Source organism: Durio zibethinus, chromosome 17 (genome assembly GCF_047325235.1).
Source record: "Durio zibethinus cultivar Kanyao isolate XHJ-2024 chromosome 17, ASM4732523v1, whole genome shotgun sequence".
Lineage (NCBI taxonomy): Eukaryota > Viridiplantae > Streptophyta > Magnoliopsida > Malvales > Malvaceae > Durio > Durio zibethinus.
This window is the reverse complement of record NC_143178.1, coordinates 4549152-4572107: the sequence shown is the minus strand read 5'-3', so window position 1 is coordinate 4572107 and position 22956 is coordinate 4549152. Positions and strand designations below refer to the sequence as shown.

General features: G+C 26.3%; 1 protein-coding gene across 1 annotated transcript; it reads left to right on the top strand.

The window, feature by feature from the left end:
• The first annotated feature begins 14114 nt into the window (after positions 1–14114).
• LOC111278833 (putative polygalacturonase) lies at positions 14115–19018 on the top strand. Its single transcript, XM_022865500.2, has 5 exons — positions 14115–14774; positions 16315–16435; positions 16797–16971; positions 17558–17628; positions 18066–19018. Exons 1-5 carry the CDS (start codon positions 14436–14438, stop codon positions 18704–18706), a joined length of 1347 nt encoding a protein of 448 aa, XP_022721235.2. The 5' UTR covers positions 14115–14435; the 3' UTR covers positions 18707–19018.
• The last annotated feature ends 3938 nt before the right edge of the window (positions 19019–22956 follow it).

The following is a 22956-nucleotide window of genomic DNA, read 5'->3' as shown; positions in this document are numbered from 1 at the left end:
ATAATTAAAAAGAATGACCTAATAAAATTTTAATTTGAATAAAGAGTAAAGGAAGAAAAAGAAGAGGATGTGGTATTTCTTTCTTATTAGTAGATGTAATTGTATGGACAATAACAAATTCATATAATTTATTTTGGAGGTATATTTTGTAGTTGATTTTTGTCAATTCCATCTTGAATGTTTTTGGAAAATAATGCCTTATGTGAACAGTTAATGGGTTTTCTACTATCAATTAGTGTTATTAAGTGAAGTTTTCTGAAAGTTTATATAATTATATATGATTTTGATACAGTAACAAAAAATTATAATAGACTATAACTAAAATAGATAAAGTAATGAGAAAATAGCTAAAGAATAAAAGTATGAATGAAATACAAGTTTAATACACATGGTGTTAACACTGTAATAAAATATTTAAAGTTGTAAAAGGCTTTTTAATTTATTTTCTTTAATTAGGTGATATATAGTTAATAACTAAGTGCAAATTATATATTTGTTTTTAAACAATGTATTATTTTTAAATATGTTGTATTTAATAGTGTATCTATAAATAAAAGAAATTGTATGATAAGTTTGAGTTTAGTTTGAGGATAAATTGGGTATTAATTTGAGCATAATGTGGATCCTGTTAAATACTATTATAACAATGTATTAATTTTTAAGAAGAAAAGACAATAAGTAATGGTGTAACAACATTCAATTTTAAGCTCTTTGTATGTTTCCTCAAAATCTCATTTATAGTAACAAAAAATGCATAAATTACATACATCATCACAAATGTAATAGCATTTCCAACACTTATGTTATCAATTATGAATATCATTGTAAGTGACATTGATGTAAAAAGAAAGAAATAGATATCTCTAATACATAAAGGAAAACAATCATTACAATAATAAACGTAACAAAAATGGCAGAACTCAACATACTATTAAGATCCACTGTAAGGGTATATGTAGTTTGACCTTAAGCTGGATCCTAATTTCAATATATCATGGATCCTATTTTAGTGATTATTATAGAAAAGTAATATTTCATTTTTACAAATAGTTTTTAAAATCCTCTTCACTATTTGTAAAAGATGTTCTTTGCAATTGTAATATGTTAACAAAAATAAGATGTTTTGTGTAGTGAACTATAAGCCTTATAAGTTTTGTCAACAAAAATAGAACATTAAATCGATACTAACATGAGTTATTGATCAACCGATGCGGTAAATAAAAACATGAAACTTGTTCACGTGAGTCTTTTAAAATATGCATTGATCTTCGAGATTTAGACCATTATCAATTACGAAATGATGCCACCTACCTAAGAAGCTTTTGTTTTTTTGGGTGTAAATGTATTTAACAATCCAATCTATGTGTTGCTGATTGACGATGCCTTCAATATTTTGTGTAGATATTTTTTCTTCTTTTTTTGGAATTGAAAATGTTAATTTCATTAGATGATGGGCTAGAAACTGCTTAACAAATGGTGCAAGAATATGCTATATGAACAATAAAAATAGTTTTGATTAGAAGTATAATAAAAATTGTTCAATTAGAAATTGACATTGAGATAAACAATCAAAAAATAATAAAATAGATAAGAAATATGTATCATAGATCATTGGTAGTTTAAATATTACTTTTATGATAAAGTTATTGTGATTAGATTATTATATTAATTAGAAGTTATTTCAAGTAATGAAACTTGATTTTTGGAACTTACTCGTATTCAAGGAGTAAATGAAATGTTGTTATGATAAAACAGATTTTGATAATAAAAGTTTATAATCTCTTTATAAAATGTCAGGATTCAATAGTCAAATTCTTATCATGAAGCATAGATAATTCATACTTAGATGGAAACATATTTAATCAGTTTAGAGGACGTATGTGTTAGCATATGTAATTCATACTTGGATAGAAACATATCATGTCTAACAATATAGCCAACAACTGAGAGAATATTCATGTGTATTGGGACAAACACGTATAGCAAACAATTGACAGAATATTTTATGTAAAGTGAAGTAAATCAAAACATATTAAAGTAGATATTGAAAAAACTAAAACAACCATAAAACAAAAATAAAATAAAAAAATGGATTTAATATATTGTAAATTGAAGAAGAAATTAAGAATGTATATAATATGAAAAAAATAATAGATAAAGAGCAAAATAATTTATAATTAAATTGTTATAAGAGATTTTGTTTACCAAAATGTAAGATGTTCAGACGTTGGTTTCACTTATTGTGTATTGAAAAAGTGACAGATCATTGTCTGAATCAAAATCTAAACTTGAATTTTCAATTTTGATGATTTCAAGATGTTATTGTTGTTAATTCTATTGTTTTTACCTATAGGAATAAATATTGTGTATTTAATTTTTTAGTTAATGTAGACACCCAATTGGGTCTAGGCCCAGATCAATTAGGCCTGGCCCAAATGGGTAAGCCCAATTCAATTTTATCTTGTATTTTTTTTTCTTTCTTCTTCTTTTGTATTTTATGTATTGTATTATTTATTATTATTATTATGTATTAATATATGTATATATTTATTTATTGTTAATATTTATGTATTATTACTAATATGTATATATATATATATTTTTTATCTTTTTTATTTTATTCATTTTTGTATTTTTACTTATCTAATTATATATCTGATATATTTTTTTTTATTATTATTATTTTATTTATCCTATAATATCTGTTGATTTATCTTCTCTAATTATCTAGTTTTTTTTTATTTTGATTTTTATTTTGGAGGGCTAGGATTGAAAGTTGAAGAATCCCACTGGGAGTGGGAATTCAATCATAAGAGTCCAGACTGGATTCAAAGATTGAATTCCAGTCCAAAGGGAAATTGGGATTGATCAGGAACTCCTGATCAATCCCTATATAAAGGATCCTGGAACAGATGGAAAACATACAGAGAAAACAGTAAGCAAAGCTACTGATTTGAGAGAAAATGAGGCGTATAGGAAGCTAAGAAAAGTTTAGGAGTGTTCTGGGAGTGAGAAAAATTTTTTAGAAATTTTTGGCGAAAATTTTTTCTGGAAATTTCCCAGAAATTTCCAGATTTCGGCGAAAATTCCGGCGAAGTTTGAATTTTCCAACGAAAATTCCGGCTAACCTTGAAGTTTCCGGTGACCAACCCAGTTTTCGACGAAGAATCCCAGAAACCGGTGATCTTCCGATCAACTTCCGGTGAAATTTCCAGATTCCGGTGACTTTTCCAGAATCCGGTGACTTTTTCCAGAATCCAACGAAATTCCACCGGTGTTCTTCAGTTTTTAGAGAGAAGGGAGAGGAAAAAGGAAGAAGAGAGAGAGAGAGGAGAAGGGTTCTGCCGAAAAACAGAGAGAAGTGCCTTTTATACCCTTTTAAAACGACGTCGTTTTGGCCTTAAGTAACCCAGAGGATCCACGCGTTTTGCCGAACCCGACCCGACCACTGCGTCGACCCGCTTTCTGACCCACGCATGTCAGCCCCCCTCCGAGCCGAGCCGAGCCAAGCCAAGCTACCAAGCCGCTCCACCGAGCCGTTTCCCTGCCTTGAGCCGAGCCGAGCCGCTCCAGGTTTTTTTTTTTTTTATTTCTTTGTTTATTTGTTTATTTTATTTTTTTATTTATTAGATTAGGTTTATGTAATATTCTTTTTATTTATTTTTTATTATTTTATTTTCTTTAAATAAAAATAAAAAATTCCAAAAAAAAATATTTTTAGGGAAAAGTTGAAAGTATCAATTTTCCTTAGAAAGAAATTTTCAAAAAATATTTTTGGGGAAAAGTTGAAAGTATCAATTTTCCTCAGAAATAAATTTAAAAAAAAAAATATTTTTAGGGAAAAGTTGAAAGTATCAATTTTCCTTAGAAATAAATTTCCAAAAAATATTTTGAGGAAAAGTTGAAAGTATCAATTTTCCTTAAAAGAAAAATAAATTTCCAAAAAAATATATTTTTAGGGAAAAGTTGAAAGTATCAATTTTCCTTAGAAATAAATTTCCAAAAAATATTTTTGGGGAAAAGTTGAAAGTATCAATTTTCCTCAGAAATAAATTTCAAAAAAAAATATTTTTAGGGAAAAGTTGAAAGTATCAATTTTCCTTAAGAATAAATTTCCAAAAAATATTTTTAGGGAAAAGTCGAAAGTATCAATTTTCCTTAAAAGAAAAATAAATTTCCAAAAAAAATATTTTTGGGGAAAAGTTGAAAGTATCAATTTTTCTTGAAAATCAAAAATTTAAAAAAAAAAATATTTTTGGGGGAAAAGTTGAAAGTATCAATTTTCCTTAGAAATAAATTTTCAAAAAAAGGGTTTTTGAGGAAAAGTTGAAAGTATCAATTTTCCTTGAAAATCGAAATTTTCAAAAAATATTTTTGGAGAAAAGTTGAAAGTATCAATTTTCCCTACAAAAAAAATCATTCTTTCCTTCCTTTCTATCTTAATTTTGATTTTATTTTTTTCTTTAAATAATCCGATGACGGAGCCTCTATAAGTGAAACAGTAGTTTTTCTTGCATACTCCTGAGGTGAGGGAATTTTCTCAATTTTTTGCTAAAAGTATTAGAGTCAATTGAGAATAATTTTCAATAATTAACTAATTGGTAAAATTTTAAAGCTTTTGGATAACACAAATTTAAGCTGGTACCATCTTTTGATGGGCGTTGTGAGGGTGCTATAACCTTCCTCACACGTAACTAAACTCCCGAACCCTGTTCTGGTTAGCAGACCTGAACCTATTCTTTTAGGGACCCTTAAGCTTAGGTGTTCCCTGAAAGGACAGATTCCTTAGGTGGCCAATCGCACCTAGATAAAAAAGATTGGTGACGACTCCTAAAAGTCAATGTCTAGCGATAGATCCCTGGATCTAGATGTTATGACAGTTAAGATATATTTTATATACATAAATAAAATGTTACCTTTCTTGATTTAGACATCATCAATTGTCATCAAAGTAGCACTTCTTTTATAAAAGTAGACATAGAAAATAAGATCATGGTTTACCTTAAACATGAGAAAATTTCTAAATTCAGCATTGTTAGCATTAAAAAATTATCGCCATCCATTACGAAAGTAGATAATGTTGTTGATTTGAACCATTATCACTTTAAATGTAGTTGGAATAAAACCTCTAAGATAGGTTGTTTTGGGTATTTGAAAATCTTTTATGTAACGGTTGACGGATTTTTTTGGCAAACATTGAAAGTTTAAATTCAATTGATCATATCAGTAAAAAAATCTGGTTAAACAGAATATATAAAAATCTTATAATTTGAGTTAATAAAGCTTAAGGGTAATATAACTTTAATATGAATAGTCAATAGTAAAAAATTGATTTGAAAAAAGTTACTACCAATTTCAATGTTAAAGTTGATTAATCCAGTTGTGGTTTAATAACATAAAATAAAAAAATATTAGAATTGTTAAGCTGTAATGAGATAAAATTTTTTATTTGATTTGGGTGCAAAAATTAGTTCAAACTTTCAAGTAATTATAGGAACCTAAATTGCTTGTAGATTTAATATAGAAAATAAAAAAGTAAAAAAAATAAAATTTATAAGTAAATGAAATTGATAGAGCAGATTACTTATTAAAGTTTTCTCTTCATACTTTAAAGAAGAAAAAAATAATTAAGCAAGAACATGCAAAGTGGGTTAGCCATAAAATGATTAAACTCTGTTTTTGTATGATAAAAAAAAGGATTTCAAAATTTTGTGTGTAAAATTGATCTAGAAATAAAGAAAGAAAAATATCTTTTCTAGGGTTATGACATAAAACTTTTTTTTTTTTTTTTAACAAATGAGATGAAAGAGGTTTAGAAACAGATATTTTTAATTTTTATGTGCATTTTTTCATTTTTAAAAGAAAATTTTATTACTAAGAATAGAAGAAAAAAATCGTTTCCTTCTATAAACTAAAAACAAAAGAGATCAATTACCCTTCTTTATTCTTACTTTGAAAGATTGAAAACTAAAAACAAAAGAGAAAAGATTGTGTTATTAGAACATTTATGTAATCTGTAAGTGGCTATTGTTTGTATATTTAAAGAAAGTTGGAGACTTTGATAGATATTTACCACGCGACTGTGAAAGAAAATTCCTTTCACCATGACTTTGAAAAATTCTAGTATAGTATTTCCTCTGGGAAAAGCATCTTGATTTGTATGTTCCGCGGTTGGAACATACGCCTTACAGCTTGGCTCGATTGGAGCAAGGATCGAGACATGGGTTGAAGAGGCGGGTTGCGCTCAGGTTGGGTCACATGCTGAAAAACATGTGGATCCTAAGTTTCTTAAATGCCCAAAATGATGTCATTTAATAGCAGTATAAAAGATCAAATTCTCTTTTTTCCTCATCATATTTTCTTTTTCTTTCTCTCTTATCTTATTTTTTCTCTCCCTCTTTCTCTAAAACCTGAAGAACTTTAGTTGAATCTTCATTAGATTCTAAAAATTTACGTTAAAATCTAAGTTGGTTCGTTAAAAAGTCATCGAAAGCTTAACTAGTTTTTGGAAAATTGACGTCGAAAACTAAAACACTTGTTAAAATATGGAAATCTCGTTAGAAAGTCATCAAAATCTTCAAATGTCATCGAAAAATCAATCGAAAACTAGAAATTTTCTAAAAAATTTTAAAAAAAAAACCTTTTTAAACCTAAAAATCTCCCAACAAATTTTTGATTGCTTTTGTGGGTGTTTTTCCTCTATGCTTTTCTATGTGTTTCTATGTGTCTCAATTATGGTCTGTATTTATAGGGTTCTAATCCAAAAAACCCTAATCCGAAAAGGTTTTCGATTCCCTTTTAAATTATAACTTCAAGTTCAACCCAAACTTTTTAATCTAGACAAATAACTTCACACAAACCAAACCACTTGCTTTTTTTTTTTTGTTTTTATATATTTTTTTATTTTTTAATTAACAAAAGCAAATTAAAACCACAAACAGATTGGGGTCTCTATAAATCATATAAGTAACTGCATGAATAATTTACATGGAAAAAGTTACAAAGAAAAGAAAAATTAACACATTACAATGTTAATGACAATTAAAAAATTTACAAACTAACTTGCCATAATAACACCAAAGTGTTTGTTCTTGGTTAAATAGTCCATAAAATATCATAACTTAATCTTGAAAGCATGCAACACAATATCAAAACCATCATCAGGTCACTGGCTTGGAATAAAACCTAATGCTTCTTGAATTTTTAGCCATCAAGCATTGCATGTAAATGCTATGAACAAATCAGGATAACCAAAAAACTGACAAATTACCATTGTATCTTGGTAGTTCTGAAATAAAAATTGAAAACTAATTGTAAAACTTAATGTAGAATCACTTTTTTACTAATAGAATTACCTTGAAGCTCACCTTTTACAACTGAATCTCTTACATCTTTGTATATTTCAGACCTAATAGTTTTTTTATTATCTTTTACAGACTAAAAGCACATTTCCTTTACACTTGCATAAGCATCAACAACAAAGTGCAGGAACAATCTTTCACCTCATAATAAAGTATCGTCAGAGCTCAATCTAATTTGAAGAATAACTGCATAATACTTATGCATTGTTAAGTTATTTCATGTGCTTCACTCATTTTATAGATTTAACATACTTAATATCAAGATGATGACCGCCTTCATCATAAAGATATAATAAAGGATATTGTAAAGCCATAAAGAAAGATAGATGTCACTTATTCTCTTTAAATCATCATATCTATGATCGACAATTATATCTCGATTCCTATCATATTCACTCATATTTCTAACAATTAATGCAACAACTTCACTACTAGTTAGAGGAATATAAGTTCTATTTCTATATTTCCTTGCACTAATTAACATTAACCTTCTAAGAATGTAGTTGGAATCATTAAATCTATTTTTAGTTGATCCAAAGACTTTGACAATTTCATTGTTTGCATCTAACATTGCAACTAAACAATCGACAATAGTTGAATCAATTCGTGAAGCTTCATAAAAATTTGGAAAGATAGACATCTTATTTGAAATCTCATTCTTAGTATCGTATATGTACATATGAGCAAACTTAAAATTTTGACCAAGATGACGAAGTAAAGATCCTATTCTATGATGATTCTATCCATAAATCTTAAAAACATAACGTCTTACTTTGTTATTGACACTACCATCAATCTTACATCCTGTTGAAGTAAATTAGAACATTGAGTTATATACTCTAATATTTTCTCTAAAATTAAAACTCTGACACCTTCCATTATAACTAAGCGATTAATCCAAATATTATAGAGTCTTCCTAAAAGAAGGCAATTGAACAATCTTTTCGACAACAAAGTATAAATGTAGGATTATTTTGAGATACTAACCCTATCTTCTTACCACGTAATAGCATTACAAAATAGACAAATATATTTCAGACTATCAAAGTTAAAATATTCAAAACACGTTCTTTAAAAAAAGAAAAAAACATTTAAGTGTTAGACAATAAAAAAAAGTAACAACTAAACGAAAAACAAAAAAAAAATACACAAAAGAAATAGAACTTACTTAAATGGTCAGGTTACCTTATCTTCTCATGAAACACATTTAATTGATATTCTTGCTATAAATAAAGATCTATACAATGATGAAAAGAATTCGCTACAATCAAAGCTAAATTCTGAACACATCCAGAAGAGCTTACAAAAACATCCAAGTCTAATTTAAGCTTCTTCTTTTTTTAACATATGAACAACTGAATCTTTTATAACAGCATATTTGCATGTTTTGACTCCAATGATTTGTACTTCCCTATTATCATCAACAGAAGAATGCAAAAATATATAAGATTGATGGCCACCTCTTTCATTATTAGAACCAATTCATGTTCGAGCACATGTGTTACGAAACATGTTAAATCAGAACCTAAAAGTAAAGCTCTTCTCTTAACATCATCACCAAATGGATTATCTCGATCTCCATTAGCATTAGTGGAACTTCTTCTTCTTCTAACTTAAGAAAAATATCTACCATGTTCACTCTCATCAACTTAAAAAAAAAATAAACTACCTATATGAATACCTTGCTCTCTTTTCAATCTTGTATAATGCAACCTTTCTATTATTCTAATTTTATTCTCTCTTATGGTACTAATAAAATTCCTAACTAAAAATAATAACTTGATATAAACAGCCAACAACAAAAAATAGTAAAACATAATAATAGACTGTATTTCTAATCTAATTACACAAATAAATTAAACCTAGAACATAAATAAAACAAATAAATAGAAGTGTAAAAGAAAAAAAGAAAGGAAAAAAAAAACAACAGTACAAAAAAGCCAAAAGTTACCTGACATGTAAAGAATCTAATAATCGTAACTGATCCTGAAAAAAAAATTCATAATTTATAAAAAATAAAATAAAATAATAAATTAACCATATAATAAAAAAACTATAATAAAAATAGAAAACTTTATTAATAACTATCACTTACACACATTCAAATAGATAAAATAATGAATGAACAACACAATTTAACAATTCTTGATGAAACAAAAAAACCACATACCTAGTAAACTTTTAAATTTAGCAAAAATTCATTCATATAAATTTGTCTATATGATTTGAGTACTAGATGGATCTTAACAATACAACAAAAAATATAATCTACTAACAAAACAAAAAATAACAAAAAAAAGAATATAACCCAAAATAGAAAAGCATAATATGGTAGTATATTTATAATGTAAGTGAACATATAAGTAAAACTTAAAACATAAATAAAACAAATAAATAGAAGCATAAAAAAAGAAGAAGGAAAAGAAGACAAATAAAAGGAAGAAAACAGTAGTACGAATAACAAAACCAAAATGTAAAACTGATCTCACACAGAAACAACCTAACAACAATAATAGAACTTGCAAAAAAATAAAGAACTCTATATACACCGTTCATAATATATATAAAAAAATCCAATAAATCTACAATTTAATGATTAATATTAACACCTCTATAATGACTTGTCAGACTTTAAATAACCCATTGAAAAAATTCAACACTACATATAACGTAATTGTAAATGTTTATCCTTTGCTATTAAAGATACAAACAACAATACGAATAACAAAACCAAAATCTAAAACTAACCTTACATAGAAACAACCTAATAGCATTAACAAATCTTGTAAAAAAAATAGAGAACTCTATTAACAACCATTATCTAAACACATAAGAAATAAATTAAATGATTAACGAACAACATAATTCAATGGTATTGATATAAAAAAATGAATAGTAGGTAAATTTTTAATTTTAACCAAAAGTTATTAATATAAATTAGTCTATATACACTGTTCATAATACAAAAAGAATTCAATAAACCTACAATCTAATGATTAAGATATAAGCAAACTGTATGATGTCTCATTAAATTTTAAATAACTTTTAGAAGAAACTCAACACTACTTGTAACCTAATTATAAATGCTCATTCTCTACTATTATAGATAGCAAACAACAGTACAGATAACAAAACAAAAACTAAAGCCTAAAACTCATCTCATACTAAAACAACCTAACAGCAACGACAAAACTTGTAAAAACCCATAAAAACTTATCAACAACCATTAACAAACAAAAAAAATTGAATGATTATTGAACAACATAGTTCAATAGTAATTGATGTAAAAAAATGCATAATAAATAAACTGTTAATTTTAATCAAAAGTTATTCATATAAATTAGTCTATATACATTGTTCATAATATAAAAAGAATCTAGTAAACCTACAATCTAATGATTAAGATATTAACATTTTCCTTAATGACTCGTCAGATTTGAAATAAACTCTAATAGAAATTTAACGCTACATATAACCTAATTGCAAATGCTTATCCTCTGCCATTAAAGGTAGCACGAATAATAAGGAATGAAAAAAAAAACATAGCAGTATGTAACAATATAAATATTTTATATGACTAAAGTCACATGGTTTGTCTTAATTAAGATCAATATACGTTTTAAATCTTAATCGGGAAAGTGACAAATTCTCATATTAAACCATTGAAACTATTAACAAATGAATATACATACAATCATGTATCTATATCAAAACCTTCAAACTATAAACAAATATATTGGCAAAATTGTAAGTTTTTATGCATTTAAAAAAAAGTTGAAACCTGGCATTGTTAGCGTCATTTCCCTGCTTAAATTTGAAAATTTATTTTATAATCACTATTCAATAACCATCTATATTATATACATTAAACGTGATTATTTTATAAAACTTGTTACTCTCACATATATGAAATATTATGACAATCCACTAATCTTACAACCAAAACCAAAATAGACGATCTAATAAGAAAATATCAAATAATATCTTTTCATCTTTTGAATAAAACCTTCCAACTAGAAAAATATTCTTTTATTTGACATCTTGATAAACAAAACAGAGGTATCTAAATGCAAAACCCATACACATTACTCATACACTACCATGATCCTCTAATTATAAATACAAATAACTCAATTTTTAAAATTTACCCAAAATACAGATTTTACCTAAAAACACCAAAGCAAAATCTAAAACAACAATGAAAACCCAAAAACAAAAAAGTAATCTAAGTTTCATCTAAGATCAAAACATGCAAAGACAATTAACTAAAAAAAATATATTAAAAACAACATGCAACCCTGAGAATCACAAAACCCAAACCTCATTCAAGATAAAAATTTATAACATCAAAATCAACAAAAAAGGAAAAATAAATTTTAGCAAAAAACATGAGAGAAAAAAAAAAGATAAGATAAACAAGAAAAAAAATCACAGACCAAACTATATGCAACAACTCTACAAACAGCAATGAAAACCCATAAATATTAACTTCAAAACTCAACTTTAAGCAAACCTTTTGCAGTAAAAGACAACTGTCAAACCAAAAAACAATATGAAAGACACTTGTAAGATGAAAAAAAAACACTTGTAAGAAGTAGAAAAAACTTCTGCCATACACTCTAAACAAACGAAACTCTCTTCCTACCAAAACTACAAACTCGATCTCCAATTAAAAGAAACCCCTTACCTGATTTAAACGACACAATATTATAAAAAGAAAAAAAATACGTATTTTAGTAAATGGCTTAAGGGATCATTTTTATATAAGAGTGTATAGATAATTAGCGCGGCCCAATAAAAGAAAGTATCCATTGTCCTTCTATTGTGTTACATTATTTACACTGCTTAAAATTGCTTTCTCTCTCTCTTTTTTTTTTTTTTTTTTATACTTTACTTCTCAAAATGTCAATGGACTATCTACTATTTATAAACATTTATTGCATTAATTTTTCAATTTTGAAAATGAGTGATGTTATGGTAGGAGTACTAATTTTCACAATTAATTTTTTATATTCATTAAAAAATAGATTGCATATTATTTGATTTTATTTTTTTGAACAAAGTATAGGCTGATTGCCAACAAATCAATATTTAATATTAGCATAATGCATTTCACATGTAGTTTTTTTATTATAATTTTAAATTGTTCAATTATGATAAAAAATTATGTAAAAATTATCACTTGTAAGCATATGTTTTATATAAAATTTTGATAAATCTCATATAATTTTAAATTATGATTGATTAATTATAGTATAATAATTTTAAGTAATATGTTTTTAAGGATCTATTTAGATAGACAATGAAATTGGTTTTGGTGATATTAAAAATAACGGTAGATGTGAGATTGAGTACTATAATGATAAGATTAAAATTAATACTAAGTTATGTGTTTAGATGCAAATACAATAGTAACATTGAGATTAAGTGTAATGAAATGATAAAATGACCATTAAGACTATAGATTAAAATTTATATTTAATAAAAATTTTAAATTATTCAATATTTATAAAATTAATAAATAATTAAAAATATTAAATTATTTTTATATAAATAATAAATAATGAGAGAATTAATAAAAATGAATAATTTGAAACAAGTAACAATAAAAATTAATTAATAAATAAATAAGTCAACAACATAAATTTTTTATCATTTAAATAATTAAAAAGGTGACAAAATGAAAAATAAAGAAAAACCTAGGAGGATAAGAGGCAAATATAGAACAAAGTAACAATAAAACAAAAGAAAAAAGGGGGAAAAAGTTTCACTGGAGCTTTAAGGGTCCAATTTTAGCTTTAGTAGAATTTTAAAAAATTTCCAACTGCCATAAATATTGACATCCAAACGAAGACTAAATGAATTTTTAGGTGTTAATCATATCTCATTCCGTACAATCCAAGTAAAGCCTAATATTAGTAAGTATTAAAATATAAAAACCATCTATATAAGCCCAAGTGGTAGAGTTTTGCATTTTTTTAGTTGTTTAAGTTTGAATTTATAAAAAATTTATGAGATAATAATTTTCATAAATTTATTAGATCTTATATAAATAAATTGTTTGAGTCTATAAAAAAATAAAATTTAAAAATATCTTATAATTAAAAATATAAAAAATAAATGAGTTAATGTATAAAATATTCTTATATTATATATTTTATATCAATTTGATACTTAAAAAAATAAAAATTTCATTTTGATATTTTAATTTTTATTTGTTAAATATTTTGATATTTCATATTATTACCATTAATTAAAGATTGATATGATATGAATATCTAATAAAATTATATTATGTGATATAAATGTCCAATTTTTTATATATAAGCTATTTTCGTATCAAATTTTTTTTTCTTTCTCCTATTTTTTCTTTTTCGTTTTTTTAAAAATTTGAATTAAAAATATATTTGAATTTTTTTTATTTTTATTTAAATATTGACATTGAAAATAAATAATGTGATAATGATTAGATGTGTCATAATTTTATTGAGTATTAATAAAATGTAAGTAAATTAACTAATTATATCAAATTAAGATATAAAAAATGAAATAAAAATTTAAATATCAAAATAAGAAATTTATTTTTTAAAATTTCAAATTGACAAAAATATGTAACATAAAAATCATAATAAATGCTACATGTGAACTTAACAAAGGACAAAAGTGTAAATACACGGCTCTTTATTGGACCACGCATCTCTTCTGACGCATTGCCTCTTTTTTTTTATTTATTTATTTTTGTTGATTACAACTAGTTTAGAATCTGTGAACCCACTGTTCACTCCCTCACACTCTGTATCCATTGCTCTGTTTCTAGTTTCTTGTTCGTAACCCTTTTAATTTCTCACTTCTCGCTTGATTTCTTCCCCTTCCTTTTTAATCTTTTGATAGTATCGAAGTCTTTGTTCTTCACTTTCCTTTTCCTCGTTAAAATAATCACAACCCTTTGGAGCTTTCTCCTTGTATCACTCTCCAGATCTACTCCAAATTCCTTCAGCATAACAAAAGCTCATTTTGTTCCTTTCTCTTTGTCACTCTCCATATAAACTTCCTTTTTTTTGGGTTTCAAAAAGAATGTTTCGAGCATTTTCTTCGATTTTGCTTTGTTGCTTCTTCCTCGAAGCCTCATTTTTGTTTCACATTTCTTATGGGAACTTGATAACGTGCGCGGGGATAGTACCCATGAGGTACAGAAACGATAAGATGTCAATAACGGACTTTGGTGGGGTTGGGGACGGAAAGACGCTCAATACGAAGGCCTTCCGGGCAGCTATATATCGGATTCAGCATCTGAGAAGGAGAGGTGGCACCCTCCTTTATGTGCCTCCTGGGGTGTACTTAACGGACAGCTTTAATCTTACTAGCCATATGACTCTTTATTTGGCTAGAGGTGCTGTTATCAAAGCCACTCAGGTAACTCAAATCTTTTTACTTCTTCTGACTAAATTTTTCTGTAATTGTTACGCATCATTGGCAGTATATCTGTATATAAAATGAAAAGTCACTTTTTTTTTTCTTTTGACAATGAAAACTCTACTTTTCGAAATTAAAATCTTTATTCCAATCGAAATCCCATTCTTGTGTGGGTAAAAGTTAATTTTTTACTCTTAAGATCTAAACATAAGGTTTACTACTGGTATATGATAGAAAATGGAAGTGAGTTGAAAAGAATTAATCGTAGGTTAGATAAAAGTGCTACTTCGTCATCTTCTAAAATGGTAATGAAAACTGGAATCTGGGTTTTGATTACATATAATATATGATATAATTGCAAGGGTGATTCTTTTTCAAGAAAGCAAGAATGCTATTGTGGCTTTTTTTTTTTTTTTCTCTTTTTGTTGAAAGATTTGGATATATAGTCCTACAAGAGAATATTGTTATTTGTACGATATGGTTGAAATGTCAATTTTAATGTGAAATTGATTGACTCCGCCAGGTTGGTGGTGTAGAAAGTTTGGGGTGAAGATGTCTCTTTGAACTATGGGGTCCAGGCATTATAAAGAAAAGAGAAAAACATTGTGGGTCTTTGTGGCATGGTCGCATGTGCATGACATTTTTGGAGTTTTTTTTCAATTGAACAATTTAGCCAGACAGATAGCTGGCAAGCATTGTTGTCCAACTTGGTGCTATATTATATGCTGTCCTGCTACAATGTCAGGATTCTTAATTAAATAGTAAAAATAGTATTAGTAAACAATCTGAGTGGATGATGTTTCAATGCCTCTTAGTTAGTGAATACTGTTGGAAGTTAAAAAAGTGGCTATTTTCATACTTAAGTAGTTTCTGAGTGTTATTGAAGATCACCACGGAACCATGTTCCCTGTTTAGTTGTTTGAAGTCCTTTTCTACTTCAAGTCTACTGAATGCGGTCCTCATGTACTTCTACTTTAGTTATATCATGCTGAAAACTAGTAACAGATAAATATTACTCAATGTTGGGATCATGGTCCACTCCACTAAATGCTCTCGAGTTGACGAAATTGAACTTAATTTTCTCAAGACTAGATTGTTCTATGTTTAACTGGTAGCCTAGTTTATGGGAGAAAAGATTGTTATTGTGGCTGGTTATGCTTTTCATTTGGTAAACCGCCATTTGATTTTCACAAAAGAATTTAAGATTCTCGAAGCCAACCTCATAGGAATAAAGAATTAAGCGTATACTAATCCATGTCCAATTTTTTTATTTCCCTTATCATATGTGGATATGTCTGTCTCTTTTGAAATAACATAAATTTATTTCTTATTGACTCCCTTGGCCACAAAGGTGTTATTCTCTTAAAGAGAGAAATTTTTCTATGCTTCTAATTTTTGTTTCATGCCTGTTTGAAGCCCTGTTGAAGCATTTCTTCAAAATTTTAAAGTTCCAAAAACTCTATTGCATCCCTATTCTATTAATATGATATGATTTGTTGGATATGCTTCTTATAATTTGCATCCTGGATTAATATATCAGGACACTTGGAATTGGCCTTTAATTGCTCCTTTGCCATCTTATGGAAGGGGAAGGGAGCGCCCTGGAGGAAGATATATGAGCTTTATTCATGGAGATGGACTACGAGATGTGGTGATCACTGGTAGGTCTTGATAACAATGTGGTTAATTACTCTCATAGCCTGCAACATATATGTTTTAGATATATTATTTTTACTACCATTAATCATCTTGAACCACTTAAATCTAATGAACCCTCTATTTGACATAATTATCTATATACTAGAAAAGCCTATTATACACTTTCAAGTAAGAACAACATGATTTATTGGCATTGATCTTCATGTTATTTTTATCTTCCGAGGGTGAATGGCAGGTAATTCAGAATTTGTAATTGTGCTGGAAAATAATATCGTTCTCTTCTATGATGTCTATATTTTATTGACATGGTTTATGTAAGTTCAACTTGAATCTCCATGATTCATTTCTTTTCAACCATAACAGGTGAGAATGGCACAATTGACGGTCAAGGAGGTATCTGGTGGAACATGTGGAGGCAGGGGAGTCTCCAGTTTACAAGACCAAATCTTGTTGAATTTGTGAATTCCAGAGCCATTATCATTTCCAATGTGATTTTTAGAAATTTCCCCTTCTGGAACATTCACCCTGTTTATTGCAGGTATTTTTGCATTAATTCTTACATCTGAAGATTTACTTTCTTAATATAATTTATACACCATGCAATTATTTGAGAGAAGAATTTGCTCTTGGACCATTCTGTAGTCACTGTAGAACATTTAATTCAGTGAGGGCCTTCCTTACAATTTGATCATATATGTTTTATGATCCTTCATTAACCAAATCAATTTTGAACTTTTACATGCAAGTGTGCTAGAAATTCACTTATTTGTCCAATGAAAATCAAAAGACAACTTGAATCATTATCATTTTTGAATCGTTTTGTTATTTTCTACTTTCATTTCATTTCCTCTTTCTTTATGGATGGTGGTTTCCAAGCTTTGCAGCTTGTCACATTTAACAACAAAGGGACTTCAAAGAAGCAGGTAGAGCGCTGTTCAGGGTGCTCCAAAGGTCTTTCTATAGCACAGTTTGTACCAGAGTTGATAAGTTAATAATTGGATTTGCTATTGTGACCACATGAGATTGTTGTAACTTTGATGGCTGTTTTTGTATTTTAATACCATGTAAGAATTGCATGTTTAGAAATTAGAATCATAACTTACGTGGTTTTTTCTTCTTTACAGCAATGTTGTTATCCGATATGTTGCCATCCTGGCTCCATCTGACTCCCCAAATACTGATGGGATTGATCCAGGTAAACAATGAAAGCAGTTTTACTCTTTGAATTCATCTTGCTTAGGGTTTCATTTTCTCACACAAGCAAGCAATCAGGCAGCCTTGATTATGTTGAAGTGCATGTAATTGTGTAATATTCAAACACAAGTAAATGCTGCTTGGTTCTTATGAACCTCTTAAAACTCTGGCTTCGCACAAATGCTACAGAAGAAAATGAACGAAGGAATTGTTCTTCCTTGATTCGGTGTAGGTTTCATATCATAGTCTCCTTGCCCAGCATACATCAAGAAAGCTATTGAATAGAACTTCTTGAAAAATGGCTATGCTTATTAATTGATTCCCATGCTGTAATAATAAAGAGTGGATAATGTGATATGGATGTTCTTTTGATTTTTTGGAATAGAGAAATCTCTAGGTATCATTAACTTTGTTTACTTTCATGTATCATTGGTACAGATTCAAGCTCCAATGTCTGTATAGAAGACTCATTTATTTCTACCGGAGATGATCTCGTGGCTGTGAAGAGTGGATGGGATGAATATGGTATTGCTTATGGACGCCCCAGCTCTTGCATCACCATCCGGCGAGTGACAGGGTCATCCCCATTTGCTGGAATTGCAGTGGGAAGTGAAACCTCTGGTGGAGTGGAGAATGTCTTGGCTGAGAACATAGTTCTTTACAACACTGGGATTGGTGTTAATGTGAAGACTAACACTGGCAGGGGAGGGTTTATAAAGAACATCACAATGTCTGAAGTGTTCATGGAAAACGTTAGAACAGGCATAAGAATAGCAGGTGACACCGGCGACCACCCTGATAACAATTTTAACCCAAACGCTCTCCCATACGTCAAGGGCGTCATATTAAAGAACATTTGGGGCGTTAAAGTCCAACGAGCAGGTTCCATACAAGGGATCAAGAACGCCCCCTTCACTGGCATCTGTCTTTCAAAGGTTAACCTCCACGGCATGACTGGACCAAGATCTCCTCCATGGAAATGCTCTGATGTAAGTGGGGCTGCAATCGAGGTAAGCCCGTGGCCATGCGCCGAACTTACCAGCCCACAACAGAGTGGATCATGCGCCAGTCATTTCTAAGATTCATATATATATATATAAAGTTTTCTACTCTGTTTTCAACCCTTGACTAACAAAATTTCTGAGCCTCTATTATTCTTTAATTTTCACATAAAACAGTTCCTTTAACTTGATCTAGATCTCTGTAATCGACCTTTTTAATAAAAAGTATTCCATTTCAACAACTAAAAATAATCTCTTAAAATGAGTTCTATGTAGTACTATTGTACAAGGAAATACCATATTGTTCATCCCTAAAGGATGCGATATTATTTACAACCGATAATAAAGTACACCAAAATACCCATACCCCTAGAGGCCAGAAAACCGAAAGTGAAAATTACCCTACCATTAATCATCCTGAACCACTTAAATCTAATGAACCCACTATTTGACATTATTATCTATATACTAGAAAAAAGCCTATTATACACTGTCAAGTGCGAGCAACATGATTCATTATCATTGACCTTCATGTTATTTTTATCTTCCGAGGGTGAATGGCAGGTAATTAAGAATTTGTAATTGTGCTGGAAAATAATTGCGCTCACTTCTATCATGTCTATATTTGGATTTGCAATTATGTCCACAGGAGATTGTCGCTACTTTGTTGGCTGTTCCTGTATTTTAATAACATGTAAGAATTGAATTTTTTCTTCTTTACAGCAATGTTGTTACCCATTATGTTACCATCCTGGCATCTGGCACAATGATTTTTTATGTATATAAATTTATACTTATAAATAAATATTTTTGACAAAATTAAATTTCAAATTTCAAAATTTATAACATATTTTAAGCATTGTCAATGGAGTTTTTAAGCTCCACCGGTGAGGTTAGAAAGTGATACTACTAATTTAAAATATATTTAAAAATAAAAAATAATATAATAAAAATAAATATATTTATCAATTTTTTAATCTTGATTTTTGAGTTTAAATATTAAATTACCAGTATATATAAAATGAATCTTATATCCAAACGGTGTATTAATGAAATTTTCTTTTTTCTTAAATATTTTAAAAGATTTCATACATTCAGAAAAGTATTATTTTAAAAATGATAAAATATTAAAATGAGAATTACATTGAATTAAAATTTTTTGGAATTTAGTTATCTTACACTTCTAATTACTTATCTTGGTATTGAAAAATTAAAATTGGAACGAAAGTTTTTGAGCCTCTTCCAATAATTTCCTTTTACTTTCCAATACCAATAGCACACTTGGATATTAGTTCTGCTTTCCAAGTTAAATTTTAATAGCAAAAGACAAACAATTTGATCTTGAGCATTGGCTCAGTTGATTATGTCCTTAACTTAAAGGTAAAATTTATTGTAGACTTAGAAATTTTAATTTTAATATTTAAATTTTAACATTTATATTTTTTATAGTCAAACTGCTATTTAAAAAAAATTGCCAATCTATTTTTAAAAGTTTCTATTTAAAAAAAAAAACGTTTTTTATTCAAATTTTTAGAATAAAGGTTTTTATTTTAAAATTTTAATATTTTTAACCAAAGGTGATAACGACTAAGTTCAGTTAAATTCGATTATTTTAGTTAATATATGATATCATTGATTTTTAAATTTTTATATAAATAATAAACCGAATATTTTTTTAATTTAATCTAAATCAAATTTTATTAATTCTATTCATTTCATATGATTTTGTAAAAAAATAATTTTTATTTTTTGATATTATTTTAATATAAATTTTTTATATGCTTAAATATATCTATAAAAATAATTAATTTTATTTTATAAAAATTTAAAATTTATATAAAAATTAATAAAAATATATAATTTGATTAGGATGTTTTTAGTTTTTTTTAGTTTTTGATTTTAAAATAAATATAAACTTAAAAAAATATTTAATATTTAAATTTAATCTAAATCAAATAAAAAAAATTCAAATAATACTACTTTAAATCCAATTTCGATTTTATCAAAAATTTTCTTACCCCTATTTCTGACATCAATGTTGATATTTGCTCTTTCACAAATAAATTGACTTTACCTCATAATTATTGCTTCGAAAATTTTTTTTATCATTTTTTATATGAGGCCTTTTTTATTTAATTCCTTTTATATATAACTTCTATAATTGGTAAAACCAAAAAAATATTTATTTTAAATCAATCAATTTTAAGTCACATTAAAATTTATTTTAAACTGTAGCCATTACAACTTTAAATCTTTAATAGTTATCATAGTTTCATAATGATACAAAATAAATTAAATGCAATATGTCTATAACATGATGAACATAATTCAAAAAATAAAAATGATGAATAGACATACACGAAAATAAAATTAAAAAAGGATTTTGACAGCAATATTTCAACATCTAAATTCAAAATTGAATTTTCAATCAAAACTATAAAAAATGATTTGATCAATTAAAATGTGAAAGGTTAATTGACAAGTAATTAATAAGATTTTCAATACTAATTTATGGATGTTGAGATATTATTTCATTTCATTAAAAATTTTAGTTAAAATTTTAAATTGGCTGGCATTAATTGTACTAAGATCAAATTTAAAGTTTGAAATTATAATGGAATTTCTTTTAAATATAATGGCATTTAATTTACTTGTAAAAATGGAAGAAGATTTTAAAATTAATGTAACAGGGACAATAAATCATTTACAATTAAAAAAATTAAGATAGTATTTGGTTTAAGAAAACAAAGTTATTTTTTACTTTCATTTTTCAAGAAAATAAAAAATATGAGTGATAACGTATTTGGTAATTGAAAATGAAAATAAAATTTTAAAAAATAAAAATGAAAATGATTTGAAATATAAAAACAAAAAAAAATATTTTCAAATTTGAAAACAAGGGATATATGTTACTTTTTACTTTGCGTTTTGCAAGTTATCATATTTATACATTTTTTAATATCATTAATTAATAAATATATATTATATTTATAATTAAATGACATTAATAGTAATATGATTGAATATTTTATTTATTTATTTATTTTTACATTTTAAAAAATAATTTTTATTTTTGTTTCCCAAAATATTTTTTAAAAAACAAAAAACAAAAACTATTTTCTAAAAATTAAAAATAAAAATAAAAAATATTTTCTCAAACCAAACGAAACCTAATTATTTGTATTAATTAATAAACACACATTTTTTGTCAAGCTTTTATATCTATACAATATATTAAAAGTAATTTTCTCAAAAATAATAATAATCACCCCCCAATTACATGGTTATTAGTTGTCACGTGTCCAAATTTATTGTAATACTCCCATTTCCATAATTAATCAAAATTCTTATAATGCATTTTTTATCATAATTACTAAAATGTCTCTTCTACCATAATTAATCAAATTAATTATAAAATTTTTCATATCATAATTACGAAAATACTTTCTTACTATGATTAATCAAGATTATTATAATATTTGTTATTATAATTATAAAAATATCCTTTTTACCATAATTGACCAAAATTACTATAATATTTTTATTAAATTACATTTTAAATTTTAATATGATATAAAATTAACTACATATTAAATTATTAAAATACTTTTATTATTAAAATTAACTACCCTATTAAATTTTATATTAAATTAATTAATAAGACTTAACTATATATTAAATTTTTAGAATAAAATTAAATTTAAAAAATATAATATAATAAATATAAATATAAAAAGACATAGTAAAAATTAATTACTTTTTATTTTGTTTTAAATATTTTTACAAAAATTTTATAACTACAATAAATTAAAAATCATACACTTAATCAAATGATTAATAAAAATACAATGCTCAAAACATAGTATAAACAATTCATAAATAACTATAATCACAATATAAAATTAACTACATATTAAATTATTAAAATACTTTTATTATTAAAATTAACTACCCTATTAAATTTTATATTAAATTAATTAATAAGACTTAACTATATATTAAATTTTTATAATAAAATTAAATTTAAAAAATATAATATAATAAATATAAATATAAAAAGACATAGTAAAAATTAATTACTTTTTATTTTGTTTTAAATATTTTTACAAAAATTTTATTACTACAATAAATTAAAAATCATACACTTAATCAAATGATTAATAAAAATACAATGCTCAAAATATAGTATAAACAATTCATAAATAACTATAATCACAATATATGAGATACTAAACATATATTAATTTTAATACTTTTATAATAATTTTATTTATTTAAATTATTTTATTTTAAAATAATAAAAAATACATTCAAAATAATAAAAATAA

Coding starts and splice junctions, on each gene's coding strand:
- LOC111278833 (XM_022865500.2), top strand. CDS start 14,436: ATGTTTCGAGCATTTTCTTCGATTTTGCTTTGTTGCTTCTTCCTCGAA. Junction 14,775..16,314: donor CTGTTATCAAAGCCACTCAG/GTAACTCAAATC, acceptor TTAATATATCAG/GACACTTGGAATTGGCCTTT. Junction 16,972..17,557: donor ATTCACCCTGTTTATTGCAG/GTATTTTTGCAT, acceptor TCTTCTTTACAG/CAATGTTGTTATCCGATATG.